Here is a 21,486-nt window from a genome sequence, read left to right on the forward strand (position 1 = left end):
TTTTTTGCATACTCAAGCAATCAAACAGACCGAGAAGCCAATCGTAAGACATCTGGTGCTTTTCAACCATTAAGGGTATATTATCCATCATTTGCCTCTCTTCTGCATCAAGTCAAGACTGCAGCTCGCCTTTATAACTTCCTCTGACCACCGCCAGTCCCCCCTATATGTGCGTTTCCCAACGTCTTCTATGTGAAAGGTAGATACACTATACACTTTGATTATAGAAGAAGACATGACGTGCGTGCTGTGTCTCGAAAGAAGCACAAGCTTGTCAATAGTATATACATATAGGCCGACCTCCTCGCCTGGAGAAGATAACGGCAACTAGATAGAGGATGTGAGGGGCTGCCATCAATTATCCCGTGTTTCTTGATGCTCGTTATCCGGTCTGCTGCGGATACGTTCCATGAAGCCATTAATGCCCGCACGAGTCGCCAGCCACATATCGTGGAACAAGTTCTTGCAGGCGACCCATGACGTGGTGACATAGACGACGCAGTTCCAGAATCCTTGCAGGGGAATCACAAAGACGCTCACGAACTGCAACGGAACGCTAATAGAGTTGTTGTGGGTAAGAGAGTACAGTCGGTTGGCGCTCGACGGTATCCATGTGATGAGCATGGCCCCGAAAAAGAGCAGAGCGCACTTGGTATATGACCAGGCAGCATTGTCTCGCTCGTGGTCGCGCCGACGTAAGGCACGAAGAGCTCGGGACGCTGCGGATTGATGTGAGTGATGCCGCGGCGGTTGTGGCGGGTCTGATCCTCTGTGAGGAATATCTGAGTAAAAGTAAAATGGGGGGTGTGTTCCGTTGGAATTGTTCGACTGGTTCGATTTGTTGGGTGTGAGATGTATGGGTGGAGGCCTCGTAGTTGGAGATTCTGAAGTTGAGCCGGCTGCATGACTATCGTGCTGGCTCAGAATGTCGTCGATGGTCGTCGGTTCGACATCGGACATGGGCCACACGGGGTGGGCTTCATCACCGGATTGTATGGGATTTGTAACCTCGTCGACTGAGATGGGGTCGAGGTCGGACGACTGAAAGATGTACACCTGCTTTCGTACCTTGTATATGGTTCGGCCGGCGCGAATGTAGATCCCGAAAATAACTGAGATGACAACCCTCCAGTATAGTTAGCAGCTGAGCCTCTCCTACCCGCCTCTTTGTTCTGAGACGATCCGCAGGGCATTCTCACCAAATCGGGGCATAGAAGACCAAAATACGAAGAAGAGCCCAGTCAGATGATATCCAACAATAAGCGATAGCAGGTCCGTAGATCCGAACCCCGTGATGGCCCCTTGCAAAGAGCAGTGCGAACCCCGGTATCAGCGGAATACCGTAGCAGCATAGCAGAAAGACGGGCTCTAGCTTGCGTACGTCTCTGGCTTCGTATTTGTAGTAGAGGGTAAGATGGACGTTGATGGCCATAGCCAACGTCCACAATACATCGGATGACAAGAAGCTAAATTGTCCTTGTTAGTCTGCTGAGAGCACTGGTGCGACTGACAATATCAGGGACAAGCCGCCCAATGAAAGCAACGTACACTTGAATGATGAACGCCTGAATCTGGCAACCGGCCGAGTCCGGGTTGTCTATGAAATCACGAGACATGAGAATGGCGATATCCGACAAGAGATTGCCAAACGACGCATAAAAGACCAGCCGATTGATGGATTTGCTGAAGTATTTTGAGAAGCAGAATGTAAGGATCGTGAACGCGCCTGCCACCATCGATATGATCGAGTTGGTACGCTCAATGGTGATGAGGACCCTGGCCTGTCCCTCGGTAAGGTCGTGCGCCATGGCTTGATCGATGTGACTGGCTGCATTTGTAGGTCCACGCGAACGGCTCTGATCAAAACGGTGTTGTCGGTCACTGGATTCTCGTGCGGGCTTCGCGCCGAGGCGAGGTGGTTTCGTAGAAGAAGAATGAGGACAAAGCGATGGAAAGGCGATACCGCCCAAGTTTGCACAAAGCCCTCTCGGATCGCAGAGAGTTGATGGACGTGTGACGAGAACTGGTGGTGTTGATGGTCTGATGGTAAAGGTTATCCTCCCACTGCTGATCCCCCAAGCGAATTGAATGCAAGTCCAGCGAAGCGTTGTGTCGCCGCTTGGGAGGAGAGCCTCTAGTAGCCATGCTCGATCATGTTGATGCTTGGCTGCTGTGACGGGAAGGTATTTGTTGGATGACGTTCTCACAGGCGGCAGAAGGCCGTCTTCGATCAAGCTGTCGCAAATCGCCTTGAAGTTGAATCCGAATCACCTTAACATTAAGATGCGCCGTGAAGCAGCGAATATCGGCGTGCAAACCTTCTCTTTTCTTCCCATGCGCAGGGAGTGCGAAGCAGGAAGACAGCAGGGGGGGGGGGGGGGGGGGGGGGNGGGGGGGCGCAATCTCGTCTCAGCCTCTCCGATCTCGAAATCTCCCACGAGTGGCGCCAAGCAATCATTTAATATTACAACCTGGGGAAAGATGTGATCATTTCCCTGCTAGCACCCTGCACGCGGGTAGTCTCTGCCGACAACTACCTGGCAACTCTGACAGTAGTATGGCTACGGATGCAGCTCCGGGGCTGGAGCGGTGAATACGTGCAGCCCCCCCCCCCCCAGATGGCGGAGTGGCCGCCTCTCTTCAGCTCTGGGGTAAAACTGCCGACAGCTGCGGCCCCGTCTCCAATCAGGGCTCTCCATCATTTGCCGATGCCTCCTTGCTTATCAGCCATTGGCTGGCTGCCATGCTGGGGGTGTGGCATGGCTGAAATTCCTTCAGCGATGTCGCGGCTTATAAAGGAGAGAGGCTTGTCGTTATCCTCGCCGGATCTGGACGCAACATTACGCCCGCCACGGAACATCCAGGGTTCGTTGAAGCCTCGGCCACGCCTTCTGTAGACGCAGCCCTGCAAGCTGTATGACTTTGTGCAACCACTCTTCCTTGGCAAAAGGCGAGTTTACACGGAACTGGCTGCCACGCGATCAAAAGCCGATCTCGTTCAACCACATGCGATTCAGATCTTGACCTTGCGGCTCCGGAAAGGAACAAGGCCCGTCAAGGCGCCGAACGTTGGTCAGGCGAGGCACCTTCATTTCCCCCCAGTAGAATAAGGTGAAAATGCTCGCTCTAGTACTTGCAGTCATGTCTGAGCCTTCGACGTCAGCAAAGCATCATCATGGTAGCCAAACCGCTTTCGGCGCCGAGAGCAATTGGTGCCCGCATCATGGTTAAGCCCTCTGCGTAGCTGAACTGGATTAGCGCCGCTAAGGGCTGCTTTCTTGTCCGATCTGCCCTCTTCTGTGTGATATTAACCTCCTTGAAGGGCTTGCTTTGAGCTTTGAGCAATACTGCGGGGGCGGTTGTCACTTACATCTACCATCCGTTTCTTCCGTGGGGTTGAATTGCCTCGACACTTTCCGTTTTTCTAGCCCCGGTTCAAGAACGGAACGGAGTTGTATGATGCTCACCAAACGGTAGATTTTGTTGCTCCGTGTAGAACAGGAGGGTTTCCTTCTCGCATGGATTGTGCAGCAGCTCAAAGTGCTATCTGGGAAGATGAACAGTGTTTGATCGGCCCTATTGAACTTTTGCTGTCGCAGGCGAGAAATAAACGCATTCTGCTACGAGTCGGCTTCAACTGGAATCTCCCTCAGTCGGAAGAACTCTTGGCGTGGCTACAGAACAGCTGGAACGTTAACGATTGCTCCTTCAATGGGTCAATTGTTGCGGCCCCCTCAAGTACTGTGACCTTTTCCAAGTGTTTTCAATCCGACTAAGGCATGGTAAGCACATGCATCTAGCGGCACAAATCACACACACACATTCTCTCTGCAAGGTGCCACATATCATCTGTTGTTAGGCCTCGCGGACCTTGTGCATGTTAAATAACCGCCTGTCAATCACGGGTTTGATTCGGTTGGCGCCAATCGCCTTCTCGAAAGCCATGGAATCCTGGCGGTTGCCAGCGCTGATGGCTTGGGTGTTGGCTTGGCTTGCAAGAAGCTTCCATTGGACTAAACGGCGGATCTAATGGTCCAGACGAGTTGAGGAGGCCAACGAGCGAAATGATGCCGCCCATGCGGATGGCCTTGAGGCTTTGCCGCAGCGATGCCGCCCCTCCTACCTAGAGTGGTGCCGGATGCATGAGAATCCGGTATGCTGGATGTTCTTATAGAAAGCCCAGGTCATGTATGAGTAACCAGCAAGAAGATGACACCCCAGGTCTTGTCCATGTCGTGATTTACCGCATATTTGGCCCCCAACCCCTTCAATACTCCAAACGTCTATGTCTAGCACGTCGTAGCAATTACTGTAGCACCGGCTGCGACTGCTAGCTACAAAATACATCAGCGGAAAGGATCAACCCCAAGCAAACGGGCGGTTTCACTTGCAAAGCAAACAAGCCAACTCGACCTGTCCGTTGTGTCAGCACGCCTCCGGACCGTAAAGGACGCTGCCCAGAGAGTGAAGTCTGAGCTGACACGCCGGTGCATAGCAGCGAACTAGCCTCCAGCAAGCTTATACTTTAAGAATACGCACGGGGCTATGCCATGGATACACGCCGTACTCCCGCAGAGTTTCGTCGACGACGGCTCCGAGCGACGGTTGGATGGCTGCTGTAATTACCACTCCGGGTACAAAGATCCCACATGAATGGTGGGAAGCTATCGCCGGCACGGAACCCTATGACTTTGGAGCCTATGGACACGACGATGCCGGCTCCGTCTGATGCTGGAACCATACCGTCTTGCAGTGGGAAGGGTTTTTGCCCTACTTCTAGGTAGATGACTTTGCGTGCATCTTGAATGACCTTGCTGAGAATGCACTGATTGTAGGTACTTGATGCGATGTCCTTCACTCGTCGTCAGTGATAGGGCGGCTCAGTATCGTTGCACAATGCAGGGCTTCAACGAGCGTCTCCATATCGGGTGTTCGGATGAAGCATATTAGGAGGGTTTTGATGAGGCGTTATACAATGTAGAACTAATTATGTTACGACGAAACCCATATTTCTAGGCAACTGTGGTCGTCGGCTTCTGCGGTTTCTGATGTGCACGTTGGATTCTGACTTTTGCTCTTATTGTCTAGTTTCTGACTTCTGACTTCTGACAACCGCATCCGTGAGGCTGTGCCGGTAAACTCAAATGATTCTCATACGACGTCCTGAATCGATATAAATGTGTGATGATTCCTCACATAACTTGAAGGGGACAGAAACTTGAACTACCAAACTCATATTTAAGGCCTCGACTACCATACATCGAACATTCAGTCACAAGAATGAGCAACAACAGTGGTGCTGCTATTCCTCTGGATGGCATCTGGAGGGTAACTGCTTGGTCGAAGAGAAAGGAAGGCATGACAGAGGAAGAATTCTCTCGTCGGTTTGCTCAACACGGAAGGCTTGCTGGCCCACTAGTAGTGAAGCATAACGGAATCTCCTATGTGCAGGTATGGTCAAACACGATACAGCTATATGATTACTTCTCTGACTCTGCTCTACCTCTATAGCATCACCTGACGGACACTTTTGTCACTAAGCTGAAGGAAGAGCTTGGTCCTCAGCATGCGCTGAAGTTCTCCATTGCCGATGTTGATGGAATTGTCACTATAACTTTCCCATCTGCCAAAGACTTGGCCGCCTTCATCGTTGATACTGATCAAAATGAGGAACTCAATGCTGATACGGCTGAGTGTGTGGATTTGACTTCAATTCAGATTTCTGTGGGAGATGAGTTGGTTGTTGTAAAGGATGGCACATTTCTTCTTTAGGCTGAAGTTACACTGTTGAGTGGTGCTTTGTAGATGCTTTGGACACATGAAGGTTACTGGATGCAATATCATCGAGCACGCAATTTCAAAACAGCTTGTTCGGTCGTGTCACCTTTTAGTCCACAGTGTCCATGATCAAGTATACGCAAAGTCATACGTGTCTGCAATCGGAGGCGCACTGATTACATAAATTTCACCGCGCTCTCATCTTATCTCTCGAAAATCTACTAGACTTCCCGCACCATGAGGTTCAAGGTTTATGCTGTAGGCCCTTCATTGCAGCGCTGATAAAATCGAGCCCCCGGCAATGTAACTGTTCTGTGTCCGCTTCAGCTAGGGTCTGGTACAGATCGTGATGCGGCTTTTGCCAGAAGGAAGACAAACGGAAGACATAACATCTCACAGTCAATGTAAATATTCAGGGCCTCGTAGCTATCAGTATAAAATAACCTCAACTCTTAAAGTTGACTGTATGCAGCGTACTTTGAAGCAAAAGCTTACCTAAATTTGGAATCGAGCTGCAACCAGTGGCGGGGATCCGGCTTTCGACTTTCACACGTCTTCACTGTCTGACAAATTTTCGCACAGAGCCCGGAATCCGGTCCGTGGCCTCGATCTGAGGACGCCCAAGTCTGCTGTTGATGGTGATTAGTAACCAAGCCACTCCTTGTCGGACATACCCCCGGTTTCGCTATGTCCAGGGCTGTCAGAAAGTTGAAAAGGGGTAAGAAAAATTCTGGAAGCACTGCTGGACTGTATTAATAAGCCTGACTGTCACAAACAAGTTGACTGGCTCCCATATGTGATAGCAAAGACTTGCCTCCGACCCACATTCAATCATCCAAAGAAGGCTGGCAGAGCAGCAAAAAGAGTCTAGCTAGCCAACGATGCGAGACACATGAACGCCCTTTGTTCGGGGGTCTGAGGATGACCGGTTCGGACGGACCAATGGCGAGGAACACAAGAGAACCTGAAAAAGCTGTCCCGGAAAGCCAGGAGTAAGTGCTCCCAGTCACGGAAAGACTTTATGATGGATATCACATGGGGCGAGGCGTTGATGACGTTGCTGTCCACCAGGAGCACAGCTGAAAGCCAGACAAAACGCTCAAGGCTGGCTCTTACACAGTTGTAGATGCTGGTCAAACAGTGTCTTCACCCAACACAACACCGTCATAGGTTAGTCAATCATTGCTGCTAGATGATACCGGACTCGAATCGCTGTCGCTCCCATCGAGTAGTCTCAATGGAACAGACCCCTCGGCAGCACTGTCGGAGGCATATGCTAATGAAGATCTATCCACTACATCTCCATCAGCTGAAGTTCTAAATGCAGCGCGCCATTTGGTGGCTTTTTCCAAAACTCCCACTACCCAACATCGACAGAAATTTCATCTTCCTAGCATTCAGCAGCAGCCTTGCTGCTTCCATCTCGGATGCAACTCTCCTTCACATCTCCTGCAGTTCCGCCCGCTCCAGAGATCATGTATCTCTGTCACCCGCCCCAACTCACTTCGCTCCACAATTTATAATAAAACCGTCCCTCATCCTCAGCTTATACCTAGACATCATACTGGTTCCAGTGGCTCGTAATCGGCTCATTAGCTCCATTGAAGTGATTGACCTGGCAAAATTATCCCAAAATCTCGTTGAGGGCGCGTTTCGACTTGGGATCAGGCATCGTGGGCTGGCATGAGGTGGGAAGTTTCTGAGGCGTCTGCGAGGAAATGGTGGTTTCTTATGGACGAGCATTTAATCAGCGTGGCCAGCTTCTGGAGGAGGCAGAGACTGAGAGGCGCGCTGCTCTTGAGCAACGGCGGGGTATCTGTCGAGGAATATATGGGTGCTGGGAGTGAATGGAATAGTCGCAGCTGTGATAAATGTTGTTCATAGTGGCACGGCCTCATTGTTGCCACGAGCGTTTCAAGGACAGGCCCGATCCCTCTTGAAAACATGGGGAAGTGGGTAGGCGTTCTAAAGCGGTTGGTGATCGGGAGTCAGAGCGCTGCTATAACATGGCCGCCTTTTTCTGCGACGCCCAACAAGCCATATCCCTGTTGACATATAGTCTCTCCATAGATTCTTCAACGTCTAGGCTCTCATAGTACATGGCGATAGTGCTACGAAGTAGTGGCAAAGATCACGCGTGTCCATCAAACATCTGGATCACCTGTCCAGCTTGTGCGAGCGTGGGGGATTCCGCTCCGTAAAGGCCTGGCTTCCGGCGACAGATGGTACCAGCGCACGAGGGTCCTAGAGCCTTCACTCCGCAGATGCTGGGGAAAGTGTCTTCCTAGAACAAGAGTTCTCAGATCTGCAATCAGTTGAGCAGCATTTCGAGCAGAACCGAGTAATGTCGAGGCAATCCCCAAGATCGCTTCCGCGGGCACGGAGTAGATGGGATGCTAGTTCTGAAAGCATGGACCTCTCTTAATCTTAATGAAGTCGGCGCCAGATCTGAGATCTGATGCTAGACCGTGCACCAAATTGGGTCAAGACAAGGCATCCTGGTTACTGCAGGAAAGTGGTCTCTCGGACCAGCCGAGATCAACGACATGCCATAACTTATATCAAAACTAGTTTGAGAACACTTGAATAATGCAAAACAACTCCAGCACATGTAGATATTGCAGGTAGGCTCTCATTTCAGATAATTGCCACACTGGCTGCTCTGCAAACTACAGCAACAGTCCATTATAGTGTACACTAGCTGTTGGGTAGATGAATCGTCAAGAATTCGCAAGCCCAGAAGAAATTTCAGCGACAGATGACTAAGGAGGACATAGTATTGCCGTTTGCTGAGCAAGTTCCACCCCTTTACCAACCAAGAAGCCGGCTGAGCATTCCCGTTTAATCGCGCATTTGCGATCGTTAACTCCCCGTGCCTGAGCTCCACGATCGTGATGGAGCCGTGGAAGTGCATACATACTAGGAGGATCCTACCCCAGTTCTGGACGAGCATTGACCCGGTCTTGCTTGCAGGACTCCACAGGAAGTCCACTCCAGGAACTGCAAGATGATTCAGTTGAGATGTGATTAGCTACGCTGCCTGTCCGTGAAATCTCTGAACAAAACCGTTCTGAAAATTTTGTAAAAAGAGGCACCTTAGTTTCAGGGCATTGTCATCCATGAGGAGGCACTGTTTCAAACCGCCAATAGGGCCCACTCGACCTCAAATTGCTACCGATTCGTTGGCGATGGATCCGTGAGGATCCTCTTTGAGAAAGGGCCGTTAGTCGACACGTAATCGGGATACTATCCGCGGCTGAGATAGATGTGGCTTTCCAAGAGATATTCAAAGGCAGCAATATGCAGTACAAGAAGACTTTTCAAGCCTCCTCGGGGGTGGCTTTGCCTCTTCAAGAAGGGGGGAGGCAACCGCCAGGGGAAAATTTGTACGGAACGCGGAAGCCCGCTCCGGGCTCCGTTTCTTCTCGAAGCCTCAGAAACGTGAGGAGGCGTTAGGTCTCTATTGTTTACAATGAGAACATTTTCCATTTTTGCTCATCGCCCTTTGATTCCTAATTGTTTGACTGTCCGATGGTGGCGCTCCGACCCTGCGTGGTGGCGTTAAACGTCGACGAATCACCACCCACCTCTGTTAGACAGCGACGAAACGGTTCAAAATTTTCACCCACCAACGGCCTTAATTTTTTTGAATGTTCTCCTTTTCGGAATAGTATTCCGGATGTGGAATATGAATGAATGGTAGTTGCCTGAAGCAATCGGTTTACGTACATGTTTGTTGGATGGATGTGAGGCAACATGAGCGAGTCACGCGACAACTTACAAACTTCGCAGCACTTACACGAGTTGCCGCAGACAAGTTTGGCGTTTGTGACTGGTTTACAAGAGACTCAATCTCCCATCGCGCGGTATAAAGTAAAACCAGGCGTTGACGGTTGCTTGATCTCACGTCCACGGCAATCAGATTCCCGGGCCTCATTTGCGGTTGGTGAGAGCATGGTGATTGCCAGTTGAGGTCACCATTCCCGGCCCGACCTTGATTGAATGAGAGTGGGCGTTTGACTTTGAACAAAAGAATCCATCCAGGGCCACTATTCACGTGAAAGGCATTGATTCAGACAAAGGAGCTGAGCTCCGATGCACACAATCGAGGTGGAGCCACGTGGAAGAAGGGCCGCGTACCTGCTTTTCTCCCCTGGTGGGCGCCGCTGTCACACCCGAGTCAACAACGTGTCCCGGCCGGCTCGGTGCCTGAGCCCAAACTGTCTTGAGTTTAGGTGCGCCATTTTTAAACTGGAACCCCTTTTGCCGTCCGGTGGCTGAATGGAGGATGGCTGCTGCCAACGAGACATGACTAGCCTTGGATCTATTGCCACACCGGCTCACCGTGAGTGTCCGAAGGGGGAAGCTGGAGCCTGGGAGCCAGCAACTTCGTGGACAGTGTGATGGAGATGGAAACAATTGTCCATGACCCGCAACCCGCAACCCGCGCGGCTCTCGAGCGTACCGTCGGTCCGTAGGGACATCGCAGCGATGGGCCAAGAAATCTCTGCAACGCTTGCGGGGGAATCGGGTCAAACACTCCTGTTTCTATAGAGCCCGGATGAATATAAATATGGCCTCGATTCTCCCTCTCGAGGACTGAATTTCTTCTCATCAATCCCTACTACAAGACAAACAGTCATTTCTTGATATCCTCTTCGGCTTCAATTCATTCCTTCATATTGAAGCCCCTGTCTCCATTCCTTTCGGCACTTATACAACAACACTCGGTTCGACAACCACTTCACACACATACACTCCCTCATTCACAAAAGCATTTAACTTGCTTCCCACCTTCAAAAATGTTCACCGCCATCACTGCTATCCTGGCTGCCTCTGCTGCCACCGTCTCTGCCGTTGCGGTCCCCCGCGGCGCTGGCAAGAGCGGAAGCGCAAGCGTCACTCCCCACGCGCAATACTCTTCCTCCATCGGCGTGTTGGGCTGCCTCATCAACACCAACCGTGTTGCCTACTGGCCCATGGGCGTTGACTGCGACAACATCTGTGTCAAGGTCACCAACGGCGACCGAAGCCTCAACCTGCTCAAGATCGACCAGTCCGGCGGCGCCTACGACATCTCCTACGACGCCTGGAACTACCTGGGCTTCGGCGAGGGTGCCGAGCAGGATCCCCACACCGGCGGCGGCATCCCCATGACCTACGAGTTCGTCGATGCCAGCGAGTGCAGCGACCTCCTCCACGACGGCAAGCTGCCTCTGTCCGCCTCCAACAGCATGGACTACGTCGCCAGCTGCATGAGCGAGCCCAACAGCTGGGTCAACAAGAACCACCAGCTCATCAACATGGCCGATCCCCTCTGCAAGTACGGATACGACGAGGTCTGCACCCTGGACTTGAACGTCAGCAACCAGCCTTCTTGCCCTCACACTCTGGGTGCGCAGGTCGCCTACACTGGCAAGGGCGTCACCAACATTGCTTACGGCACCGGCAAGGCCGAGGCTGCTTAGTAGACTGGTTCTACACAATCTAGATATGTCCTTAGATATCAAAGGTTATCACGATAGAATGATCAAAAGCAACGAATAAATGTCCTTTACGAATCTAGCAATTCTGTCCTCCATAGTGATCGCTTGACTTGTGCGACTTACACGACTTCCCTACACACACACATCAATTCAGTGCTTTCTGGTATAGAGCCTGATTGGCTCGCTGAGCGCCTCGTACTCGCGGATTGGCTCGGAACAAAAGCCATGATTGAAGTGCCACAAGAATAAAGTATTGCCTGGATGACGTCTGGGCTGAGACCGAATGAAGACGGAGGCTTCGGTGCTAGGCACGGTCGGTGAAATCTTGTGTTAGGTAATACCTTCGATAAGCCCATATACTGGCTATAAGAATGACTCCCGAGTTCTTTCGAACTACCTGGTAAGAGGCATACCAGTAACGAAGTGGGGGAACAGTGAAGCCGAGGCCCTTTCTTTCTCTTTCTTCCTCGTGCTGGTGATGCTTCTGTAGAGGCGATCCGGGCATAAAAAACTGGTGAAATAATTCCCGTTTCTGGCCTACCTCATCAATTGCCCAATGGCTGTCGGATGCTCAAGTAATGCTGGTGGTTTGAGCTGAAAATTCACACATTTACTGGAATTGCCGACGATGCCCGTTTATTCCCCCGTCATCTCCATCTCTTCAACAAATTGAATGCGCGAGCCGCTGCAGAGTCCCGCACCTCTGCTCTGGATATGCGCAGCTTTTGTCTCTTTTGCTTCGGCTTCTACGCATGCAAGCTCCTCCCCCTTGCAGTTCTCTTGGTCCTTTTCCCGCAGAATTGATAGGCTCATGCCCGCATGCAATAAGAGACGAAATCCCGAACCTGCGCACTCGGAGCGGTCGACCCCACTGTTTTGCGCATGCTAGCCGGACTCTTAGTCATTGTGCGAGAGCATCGCCGCGCAAATTGATAATCAGCCTCAAACACTCGCGCGCGCTTGTTTTCCGAATAGAGGCACTCCGCTGCAATCTCGAGATAAGACGGTACGTGGCTGCATCTGTCAGCTGGCAGCTCTCCTCAACTCTCCTGTCCGCTTTCCTCTCGCTCGTCCATGGTCGTCCCTTCATGCGCCGCTCTTGTCTTCTCCCCGCATCCTCCGACTCAGAATCGTCGGTCCACTAATCATCATGCCCTCAGCTCTTGAGACACAGGCCGTGCGCCCCGGTCCCTTCAAGATGACGTCGGATGCGACTTTTGGCGCTGGCGATGCCGCTCAGTTGCCGTCCTTTTACTCTCCTCGGACCGCTGCCGTCGACACCCCCCGGAGCCGCGATGGCCAGCCGATTGACGACTTGTCGCTCTCACAATCCAGCCATATCGACTCCCCAAAGACTCAGCCGCCCCCGCCATCGCTTCTCTCACCAGCCTTTACTCCTCCGGCCACTCCGGGGGATCAGACGCCCACAACTGCCGGGCTGCGAGGAATCCCTGTCGACAGCTCGATTGTCTCTGGTGGATGTGGCAGCAAGAAGCCGAAGCTGCTTGAAACATTACCCGAGGTACAATGCGTTGTGCGCGCCCGCATCCCCACAGTCAACGGAACTGAGATGTTCTTGCATCTGTACACCAATAATGTCGATAACAAGGAGCATCTGGCGATTGTGTTCGGGAATCATATCCGAAGCAAATCCTTGGATGCACCCCGCGAGGGCGAGACCGAGATGGATCGCATGATTCGCGGTGCCTACACAGGCCGGCTGTATCCGGGCCGGACAACGAGCGGCATGGGCGGCCCTTCGTCGGAAACGGAATCACAGCAAGGGCAGTACGGCCGTCAAGATCCACCCTTGGTGCGCATACACTCGGAATGCTATACCGGAGAGACTGCGTGGTCGGCGAGGTGCGACTGCGGCGAACAGCTGGACGAGGCTGCGCGACTCATGTCTTTACCGAGCAACAAGGCCGGCGGCATCATCATCTATCTGCGACAGGAGGGCCGAGGGATTGGGCTGGGCGAGAAGCTCAAGGCATACAACCTACAAGATCTCGGATCCGATACCGTTGAGGCGAACCTGCTACTGCGACACCCAGCTGATGCTCGTAGCTACGGCTTGGCCACGGCTATGCTGATGGATCTGGGCCAGAAAGACGTGCGCCTGTTGACCAACAACCCCGACAAGATTCGTGCCATTGAAGGCCCCAATCGGGAAATCGTTGTCACGGAGCGCGTTGCCATGGTGCCGTTATCGTGGAAGGGCAAGGGGGGGTTCCGGAGCCAGGAAGTAGAGGGGTACTTGAAGACAAAGGTGAGAAACCTGCCATTTTGCCGTTCCTCTCCTTTACTGAGGATACGCGAGACCCGTTTACTGACTTATGCTGGGCTGTGGTTAGATTGAAAAGATGGGCCACATGCTAGATATGGCAGGGCTTCCACATTAGACGAGACATTCACCGAAGAGCAGAGCGATTGCTGGGTACTATTTCTTCTTCGAATCTTGGGATACTGGAGCATGAAAAGGCGTTTTGCTCTTCTTTTCCCTGTTTTCCAATTTCCTTTTCCAAACTGTTCCAAATTGGAACAATGATTGCATTAATCTGTCATCATACCAATCTATATCCATTCGACGGCTGGAGGAGGTCAGTCGCACACTACCACTACCTGTAATCAACCAGCCAGCAATGGTCGACCACAAAGGATGGCTTACTATCTTGACTTGCTAGACACCAGAACTGAGAAGTTGAATAGCGTCACTTCAAAGCAGACGACCAAATGTAGCACATCAAGAAGGGTATCTGCAGGTGTTCCCGCCTCTTTTAATTGATTGGCCATTCTCTCAAATTTGATGCACACCGATATTGACGTCGTTACGCGGCCCCACCTCTTTTCAGCTCCACTAAATTTTCAGCAGTCCTAAGGCAGAAGCACAGCAGCTGATACCGCATTTGTTGCGCGTCAAGGCTGCAGCTTTCAAGGCGCATTTTTCTACCGACATTCAACCTTGACCTCAACTGTCCTTTGACCTCCGCTATTCTCGTCTCTTCAGCACTCCATACATTCCTTCTTTTTTTTTGCATCTACTTGTCAGTCATGTCGCTGAATTAGTATCGCCGCGCCGTCAATCATGCAGCCTCAAGACATCCGCCTTCGGCTGGTGATCCGTCGCCACGGACTCCCAGAGGTGAAGCTTGTGTGGCCGTGTTCCTGCTCGGAGGACTTCACCATCGCAAAACTTCTGGAGCAGGTCAACGAGGTCGTGCCCCTCGAGAGCGGCGAATGGGGCCTCGAGGACTATGCTGTCGAGCTTGCGGATGGAAAGGGCGGCAGCTTCGAGTGTCTGCATTTCCAGCAAGTTGGCCGGATTTTGAAGGATGAAGACCAAGTCCTGTGAGCAGCCTCTCCTTTCCTTGCCATTTCCTGGAGATTATGCTCTCCTTGTATAGCGCATCGTCAGTTAACCTTCGATCCATGGCAGTATCCGATCTCTCCTCACGGGGGACCTCAAGCGACGCCGACTCAGCGGGCGACACCAAATCTCCGACGACGGGCGGCATCTAGTTGATGGCCTCGCTTTCGGCAGGTCGTGGATTAGAGCTCCACATGATCGCCCTCATGTCGAGCTCCCCCCTCGGAAACGCATTCGGGTCAATTACGAAGACGAAGACGATGAAGACGAAGAAGAAGAGCAAGAGCCGTTCCTCATCAACGCCCCTCGTTCGTCCCAATATGACATGCCCAAGAAGGCTCACACCAAGAATCCATGGGAAGGATCGCTCGCCGCCCAGCTCTACGAACAATACCTCAATGAGAGCTCAGCCTCAAGCTCACTATCCGATACCTCCCCTTACGGAAGGCGCCATGTCGAGGATGATTCGGAGGAGGACGAGATGGAAGACGTTGATGACGAGGAACACGAGATGGAGGATTATTCCGATGAAGAAGACGAAGATGAGGGCGAAGATGATGATCTCGAAACAGAGCTACAGCTACTTAGGGAGGAAGCCGCCGCCGACATCAACAGCTACTATGCAAACGGACACCCCGACTTTTCTGGGGACGAGACGCGTGACACTGAAGCAGGAGGTTACTCTGGAGCATTGAATCCAAACTTGATGCTAAACTCCGCGAGCGGAGGTCCAGACACTCCAAGCCTATTCAGTGGAATGTTTAGTACTTCATTCACCCCACCAACTGCGCAAGGATATGCTACTGTGCCTATGGAAGTCCTCATTACCGTCTTTCAGACAGCATTTCCGCAGTTGTATGGCGACATCAGGACGGCGCTCAAGCGAACAAATAAAAACCTGCGGAAAGCATACATGTCGCTCAGCATGCTGTGCGAACCTTCGCTCACTTTCGAGCAAATGATGGACGGAGCCTCTCTTATTCTCGCTCCTTTTACACGCCGTGGCGGCAGTGTTCACGCCCCCAGGCCAACTGTTGAAGATGAAGCGTCCCGGTCCGGGCTTCTCAACGGTGGGTCTAGGAAGCGGCTCATAGAAGAGATTGAGGAGGACGACGACGTCGGTGACTCTCCGGGGACTTCTTCGGACGGGGTCTCATTGTTCGTTTCGCAGTTGAACCAGAGCCAGCATACACGCAGCAACGATAACACTACAGGTACCAACTTTGACGACGTGGCACCAGTAGAGGACGATGATTCTTCAGAGGAAGAGAGTTCATCGGATTCTGAGAGCGACTCAAGCGATGGTTCCCTAGGGAGTGAGTCGTCGAGCGAAGAAGAAGACCGCCAGATGCGCGATCCAGCTACGACAACCTTCCCCGACGGCGACGAATCAAGCAATGTCGATGAAGAATCGTCCGATGCCGATGACGATGGCGACAGCAGCGTCGACGTCAGCGCCCAAGGCAATGCCGAACATGCGGGAAACGATGGAGTGGAAAGCCTGTCAAGCTCTTCCGATGCGAGTAGCAGTGAGCCAAGTGATTCCAGTTCAGATTCGGATTCAGACTCTACATCTGAGGAATCACAATCAGAGTCTGAATCGGAATCGGAATCAGAATCTGAGTCGGAGTCAGGGTCAGAATCTGAATCTGAATCTGCATCTGAAGTGGAAGAAACGTCATCAAAGCGGCCAGTACCGTCGGCAGTTGAACAACCCACTGCCACGGCTGCGCTTCCACTTCATGTTCAAGCATCTCAGGTCAAGACACCCCGAATTCAGACGTCTGAGAAGCCGCCAGCTACCGGCCTCACGCGTACACAAAAACGGAATGCGAGAAGGAAACGCAACAAAGCCATGAAGGAACTACACTCCAATCAACCCGATTTGACAAATGGCACCGAGGGGGACGCCATGAGCGAATATTTTCTAGCACGAAAGAAAGCTCTTCTGGCTGCCATTATCAACGAGCCCCACGAAGGCGATACGGCGAACGATGAAGCCCAAATGCGAGACGCTCCTCTACCCGATCCAGCGGGAGAGTCGGAAACGAATGCTCCGGATGCAGACAAAGCCGCAACACCAGACCCGAAAGGCACACCAGCAAAGCGCCACAGCCGCATTGACATGGGCGCAGGCCGACGGCTCGTATTCGGCGCATTGGGCTTGAAGCCTCCGGCCAACAAGTCAGAGGAGCAAAAAATTCGCGACACACTGATGAAGGACGTTCGACCACTAGTTAATCCACGAACTCTACCGAGCAACGGCGGCGATGACGCCGCTCAACCCACCTCTAACGTTGATCAGGATGAAGATGAGGACGAGGATGCCTGGAGAGAAAAGATCAACTACAGGGCTGTGGAATGTTGCCACGAGAATATGATTCTCAGCGAACCCCCCTTCCCTTTTGTTCAGCGCTGGGATCCTCAGCAAAGACGCGACGCCATCCGAAAACGCAAGCGCGCGTCCGAGAGCTACGAAGCCGATACTTCCTACAATGACTCGACATACTACTACGATGAGCAACCCGAAGATGACCACTCTGCGCCAGAGACCAGGAAGAGGAGCAAAAACAACAAGGGGAAATCTGTGAGCCTGCAGATTGGCACTCCAAATCCGGACGAAGAAGATGTGACGCTCAACTATGACGAGCCGCCTCCCAAGAGCAGCCAGTTTACGGATGTGGATGATCTTCCGTCCCTCCCCAAAGACGTCAAGTCACTGCCCCCCCTGGCACCTGGGACAGCTAAGCCTGGCATGGTCATTACTTGGAATCAGCTGGTCATGTCCAAGGCTACGAACTGGCAGCCGGAGATTTTACCGCTCACTGGTCTGGTGGTCCCCGGAGGCGAAGAGGGCGAGGTCCACGTTATCCTGGCAAGGCGAGACCGTGACGATTATGAGAAAACCTACGATGAGGTGACTGGAGAGCGAGTATATGGCAAGTTCGAGGTGCCTGATCTGGATGAAGAGGATCAGGAAGAGGATACCGGCTTCAGGTCTCTCAAGTGGACAGAGATGATGGAGCCACGCGTTTTGCAACAGGCACCCGCCGTTGTGATGGCTCAGACGACCATGGGCGCGACAGAGGCGACTATGGAGGAGGAGACGACCTTGTCGGGTCAAGACAAGGTAAGCGAATCCCAGTCCGGGGAGGATGGCTTGGACAACGGCTTCAGCACGGGCGAAGTGCTGGCTGCTCTTGAGGATGAATTGATGCACGATTCTTTTGGCACTCAAGTCAACTTAGAGACTTTTTCGATACAGTCAGGCCAACGGCTGCCAAGGCTGGATGTGTCCATGTCCGAGGTACAAATCAGCACGGCCAGCAATAGCTTCGAACATGTCGGACAGGTGCACGGCAAGCCAGACGCTCGATCGGAACACGTGTTGACTGCTACGTCCAGCCTTCAGAAAGCACACTCTCCAAAGTTGAACCATTGGGTTGAGCGTGACGACGAACCAGCTGCTGACCATGAGGCAGAACTAGGGCCCAGCCTAGCGGATGCCGTGGCGGAGGAAAGTTCCAATACCCTTGCGCCGAAGAGGTCGGAGGAGGCATCTGCTGTGGAAATGGAGGAAGAGGACCAAGGAGACGAAGGAGAACGAGAATCGACGCATGGCGATAGTGGTTTGTCGATGGCGAAGCCCTTAGACACGATTATTGCCTCATCGCATTTCAGCCTTCCCAGTGGGCGACAACCACAGACCGGCTACTCCATCCAAGCCGGTCTACAAGACGAGACGATTATTCCCGAAACTTTACCGCAACCACGCGAGACCACACCGATGCAGAGTCACTCAAGATCGCAGACGCCCTCGTCGAGCCATGCGAGCAGCAGCCCATTCCCATCGCTGGAACAGATATTCATGTCGGCTCAACCAACTCAAAGCTCTGGACGGAAGATCGAGTCGCCTGCGATGTCAGCAAGCCAATCCGTCCCCACGCGGGATGCAGAATACGAAGAAGCCATGCGCAAGCTGGATGAGGGACACGATTCTGATGTTCCGCCCGAGATCAAGGAGCAAGAAGAAGAAGAAGAAGACATGGCGGTAGAGAGAAAGCTATTTCCAAACGCGACGCAGCCCCCATCCTGCATCAAAACTTCGGACGAGGGCGTTGCTCTGCCGCAATTGCCTCTTTCTCAAACCGAGAAGAGCAAGGATGACAAGTCGCCGTTTGTCATTCCGGCCGGGAGCCAGGTCATTGTTCTAAGCTCCAGCCCGCCCTCTGCCAGCGGGGTGCCGGATGGGGGCCATGAAACGATGGACCATGAGGAGGCAAGAGTGGCGCCAACGGGAGGCTCGCTGCCCACTGGCCCCGGATGGGTCAGGAAAGGAAATCGACACGAAAGGCAGGTGTCGAACGCGAAGAAAATGGAGGCCACAGCGGCATCTTCGCGAAGCGGGCGAGGGAGGCGACGAGAAAAGGAGCCTCTGTCGATGGCGCCGCTTGTGAGCCCTCTGAAGAAGTACAAAGGGCGGCGTGGCGCTTCCTATATGCGGCAATGAATGGTACATATCTGTCTACGACGCTCGAGAGAGTGTGAGGGAGCATTTGATGATATTAGCTTGTGCAGAGACGGTTCTTGATGGATTTAGCCAATACCACGTAGTAGCAAATGAGCATCATACTCAATGTGGTTGAAGCAGGTTGTGACACACGTGTGGTGCGTTGTTTGTTGGTGAGTGTCATTGGGGACTCGTTTCAGCGCGGATGAGGTTGGGTTGTCGTGATGGTGAACGCGAGGACCTGTAACGTCGTTCCGAACAGAAGTTGACTGTTTCAGATTGTTGTGCTTGGAATCTGTTCATGGGTATGAGGGCATTCGGATCAAGTGACTGCTTAGCGGTGTCGGCATGAACGCTGGGTAACGAGCCGTCAAGAGGTGTTGCATGCATAGCGAGTGATTGGAGAAGGCGAAGTGGAAAGAGAATAGGCATATAGATTGAGTTGCCACGCGACGGCTAGCTGTCATCCGGAGTATTGCTGAAGAGAGCACGGGCGGATGCGTTTCAGCGTCCGGAGTATCACGTCGCTGCGTTGTTGGTGGTATGATTGGACAAGGTCGGGTGTATTCTGCTTAACTTGGAGTATTTGTTCAATGTTGTTGAGCCAGCGATTTTTGACGTTGATGGAGGCTGTGTTCACATGGAACGCAATGCACGACCATTCGTGCCTGGGTTGCTGAAGAAGCTTAAAGCGCCGAACATACGCCACCCACCAATGCGGTGCAAGGAGGCCTTGCAAAACAAATAGAGAGGATGGTGCACTAAAAGTGAAAATTGACAACCTCTCGAGGGCTTGCAGAATTGAGTTTACAGGGTGGGTGGGTGGAATAGGCGAGGACTGTCAGCCAACCATTTGACCGATTCACTCGAAATGGACGTCTCACCCGTTGTCGGTGCCGTGTCGGGATGGAGGTATTAGTCAGTTTGATGATTGGCGAAGAGGGATGGATAGATGACGAGAGAATGTTATGCGCGGGCTGGATCGACTTTGACAATCACCAGCGGAATGTCGTTGTTGGCCCGTCTGTGAATGTGTGATTTGTGTCCAGAGGGAGAGCGCATGTAGGTGTGCATGAGAAGGACATGATTATATAAAGGCCCTGATGGAAGGACAGTGAAACGTTTGATGGGAGCAGCTCACCATCGTTTGTCTGGCACAAACGGCGGGTCGAATCCCTCGTTATTGTTTGCTTTCTTGTCTCTCGCTCTCCTTTCATTCAAGCGTACACTCATTTTTTTTTATTTCTATCAACTCTCATTAATTTTTTACTTTTGGTGTTGCAGGTGTTGGTGTTCACAGCTTTGCGGGACTTGGCTGCGATATTCACGACTCCCCGATTTTAGCAGTTGTCTCGATTTAATAGCTGCGTGCGCTCCTTATACATCTGGGCAAACTTGGTCGATTGTGGATCGGTTCAGCAACTGAAGATCTTCATCACCATTCTGGTATTTCAGGGGTCATTGCATTCCTCCAATCGTCATCTGAAACAAAACGGTCGCTCTTCAGTCGGATTCAGCAGCTCAGCTCCTGTGCTGATCTGACGCCAGTCCCAGTTCATAATTCTGACGTCGACAAAGGCTGAAAGCAGCGAGATTCTGGTCGCGCCCGGTGGGGCCGAACTCGCCGTCCGTCCCGTCAAATCAGGGCGTCATGCGACACTCTGCGGAAAAGCGGCGGCTGCGGCTGCGGCCTTGGTCGTGTGCCCTCGTCTTCTGCTGCCTCTCCGTCGTGGCCTGTGCACTTCCTACAACGTCTGTTTCGGCTCCAGCTTCTTCGCTTTCGCAGTCTTCAGCACCTGCGGCGTCGACATTGGCATCTGCAGCAGCTCCCGTCAGCGCAGACAACCCAGGTCGCAGCCCCTCACCAGCTCCAGCTCCAGCTGCAGCGCCGTCGCCGGCCCACGGCAGCGAATTCGCGACTCCACAGGCCACCGAAACCAGCACCGAAGGCGCCGCTGCAGCGACTCGCACAGCAGAACAGCAGCAGAAGCAACAGCAGCAACAACATCAGCAGCAGAGTCACCCTCTCCCTCTCGATCTCCAGAATCTAGCCGTTGAGCAACAAGCATCTCCAGCCTCGGAGCCTCTCTCCGTCCCGCCCTACAAGCCCATCGTGACGCCGCCGCCGGACCAGGACGCGCAGCTGGCCAAGATGGGCTACAGCATGACGACGTTTTACACCTGCGACACGGTCGGTGGGAAGGAGCACTGTGGGTGGCATGTGCCGGTGCTCAAGGCGGATGCGCCGACGAGGAAAACGGATGTGCGGGTTGTGCTGGCGGTGGTGAGCTGTTTGGCCGGGATCCTGGCCTGGGGGTTGGTTTGAGCGATGATGATGCCCGTCT

The 21,486-nt window shown here is 52.7% G+C and overlaps 6 protein-coding genes across 6 annotated transcripts; 5 read left to right on the forward strand and 1 right to left on the reverse strand.

The window, feature by feature from the left end:
• Nucleotides 1-354: 354 nt before the first annotated feature.
• CCMA1212_001308 (G-protein coupled receptor 1) lies at nt 355-2,279 on the reverse strand (the record flags this gene model as incomplete). Its single annotated transcript, XM_073698739.1, has 4 exons — nt 355-1,126; nt 1,200-1,466; nt 1,549-1,824; nt 2,272-2,279. 4 exons carry the CDS (start codon nt 2,277-2,279, stop codon nt 355-357), a joined length of 1,323 nt encoding a protein of 440 aa, XP_073563114.1.
• A 3,001-nt stretch (nt 2,280-5,280) lies between these two features.
• Nucleotides 5,281-5,772, forward strand: CCMA1212_001309 (uncharacterized protein; the record flags this gene model as incomplete). The annotated part of the gene is made up of 2 exons (XM_073698740.1): nt 5,281-5,451; nt 5,512-5,772. 2 exons carry the CDS (start codon nt 5,281-5,283, stop codon nt 5,770-5,772), a joined length of 432 nt encoding a protein of 143 aa, XP_073563115.1.
• A 4,808-nt stretch (nt 5,773-10,580) lies between these two features.
• On the forward strand, nt 10,581-11,246 carry CCMA1212_001310 (uncharacterized protein; the record flags this gene model as incomplete). Its single annotated transcript, XM_073698741.1, has 1 exon — nt 10,581-11,246. One exon carries the CDS (start codon nt 10,581-10,583, stop codon nt 11,244-11,246), a length of 666 nt encoding a protein of 221 aa, XP_073563742.1.
• Nucleotides 11,247-12,424: 1,178 nt separating this feature from the next.
• CCMA1212_001311 (putative GTP cyclohydrolase-2) lies at nt 12,425-13,666 on the forward strand (the record flags this gene model as incomplete). The annotated part of the gene is made up of 2 exons (XM_073698742.1): nt 12,425-13,533; nt 13,619-13,666. The coding sequence occupies exons 1-2, from the start codon at nt 12,463-12,465 to the stop codon at nt 13,664-13,666; spliced, it is 1,119 nt and encodes a 372-aa protein (XP_073563741.1). The 5' UTR covers nt 12,425-12,462.
• Nucleotides 13,667-14,349: 683 nt separating this feature from the next.
• On the forward strand, nt 14,350-19,141 carry CCMA1212_001312 (uncharacterized protein; the record flags this gene model as incomplete). The annotated part of the gene is made up of 2 exons (XM_073698743.1): nt 14,350-14,612; nt 14,701-19,141. 2 exons carry the CDS (start codon nt 14,350-14,352, stop codon nt 19,139-19,141), a joined length of 4,704 nt encoding a protein of 1,567 aa, XP_073563740.1.
• A 1,651-nt stretch (nt 19,142-20,792) lies between these two features.
• On the forward strand, nt 20,793-21,467 carry CCMA1212_001313 (uncharacterized protein; the record flags this gene model as incomplete). Its single annotated transcript, XM_073698744.1, has 1 exon — nt 20,793-21,467. The coding sequence occupies one exon, from the start codon at nt 20,793-20,795 to the stop codon at nt 21,465-21,467; it is 675 nt and encodes a 224-aa protein (XP_073563739.1).
• Nucleotides 21,468-21,486: the final 19 nt, after the last annotated feature.

The sequence above is a fragment of the Trichoderma ghanense genome (genome assembly GCF_004382785.1).
Source record: "Trichoderma ghanense strain CCMA-1212 chromosome Unknown scaffold_0, whole genome shotgun sequence".
NCBI lineage: Eukaryota > Fungi > Ascomycota > Sordariomycetes > Hypocreales > Hypocreaceae > Trichoderma > Trichoderma ghanense.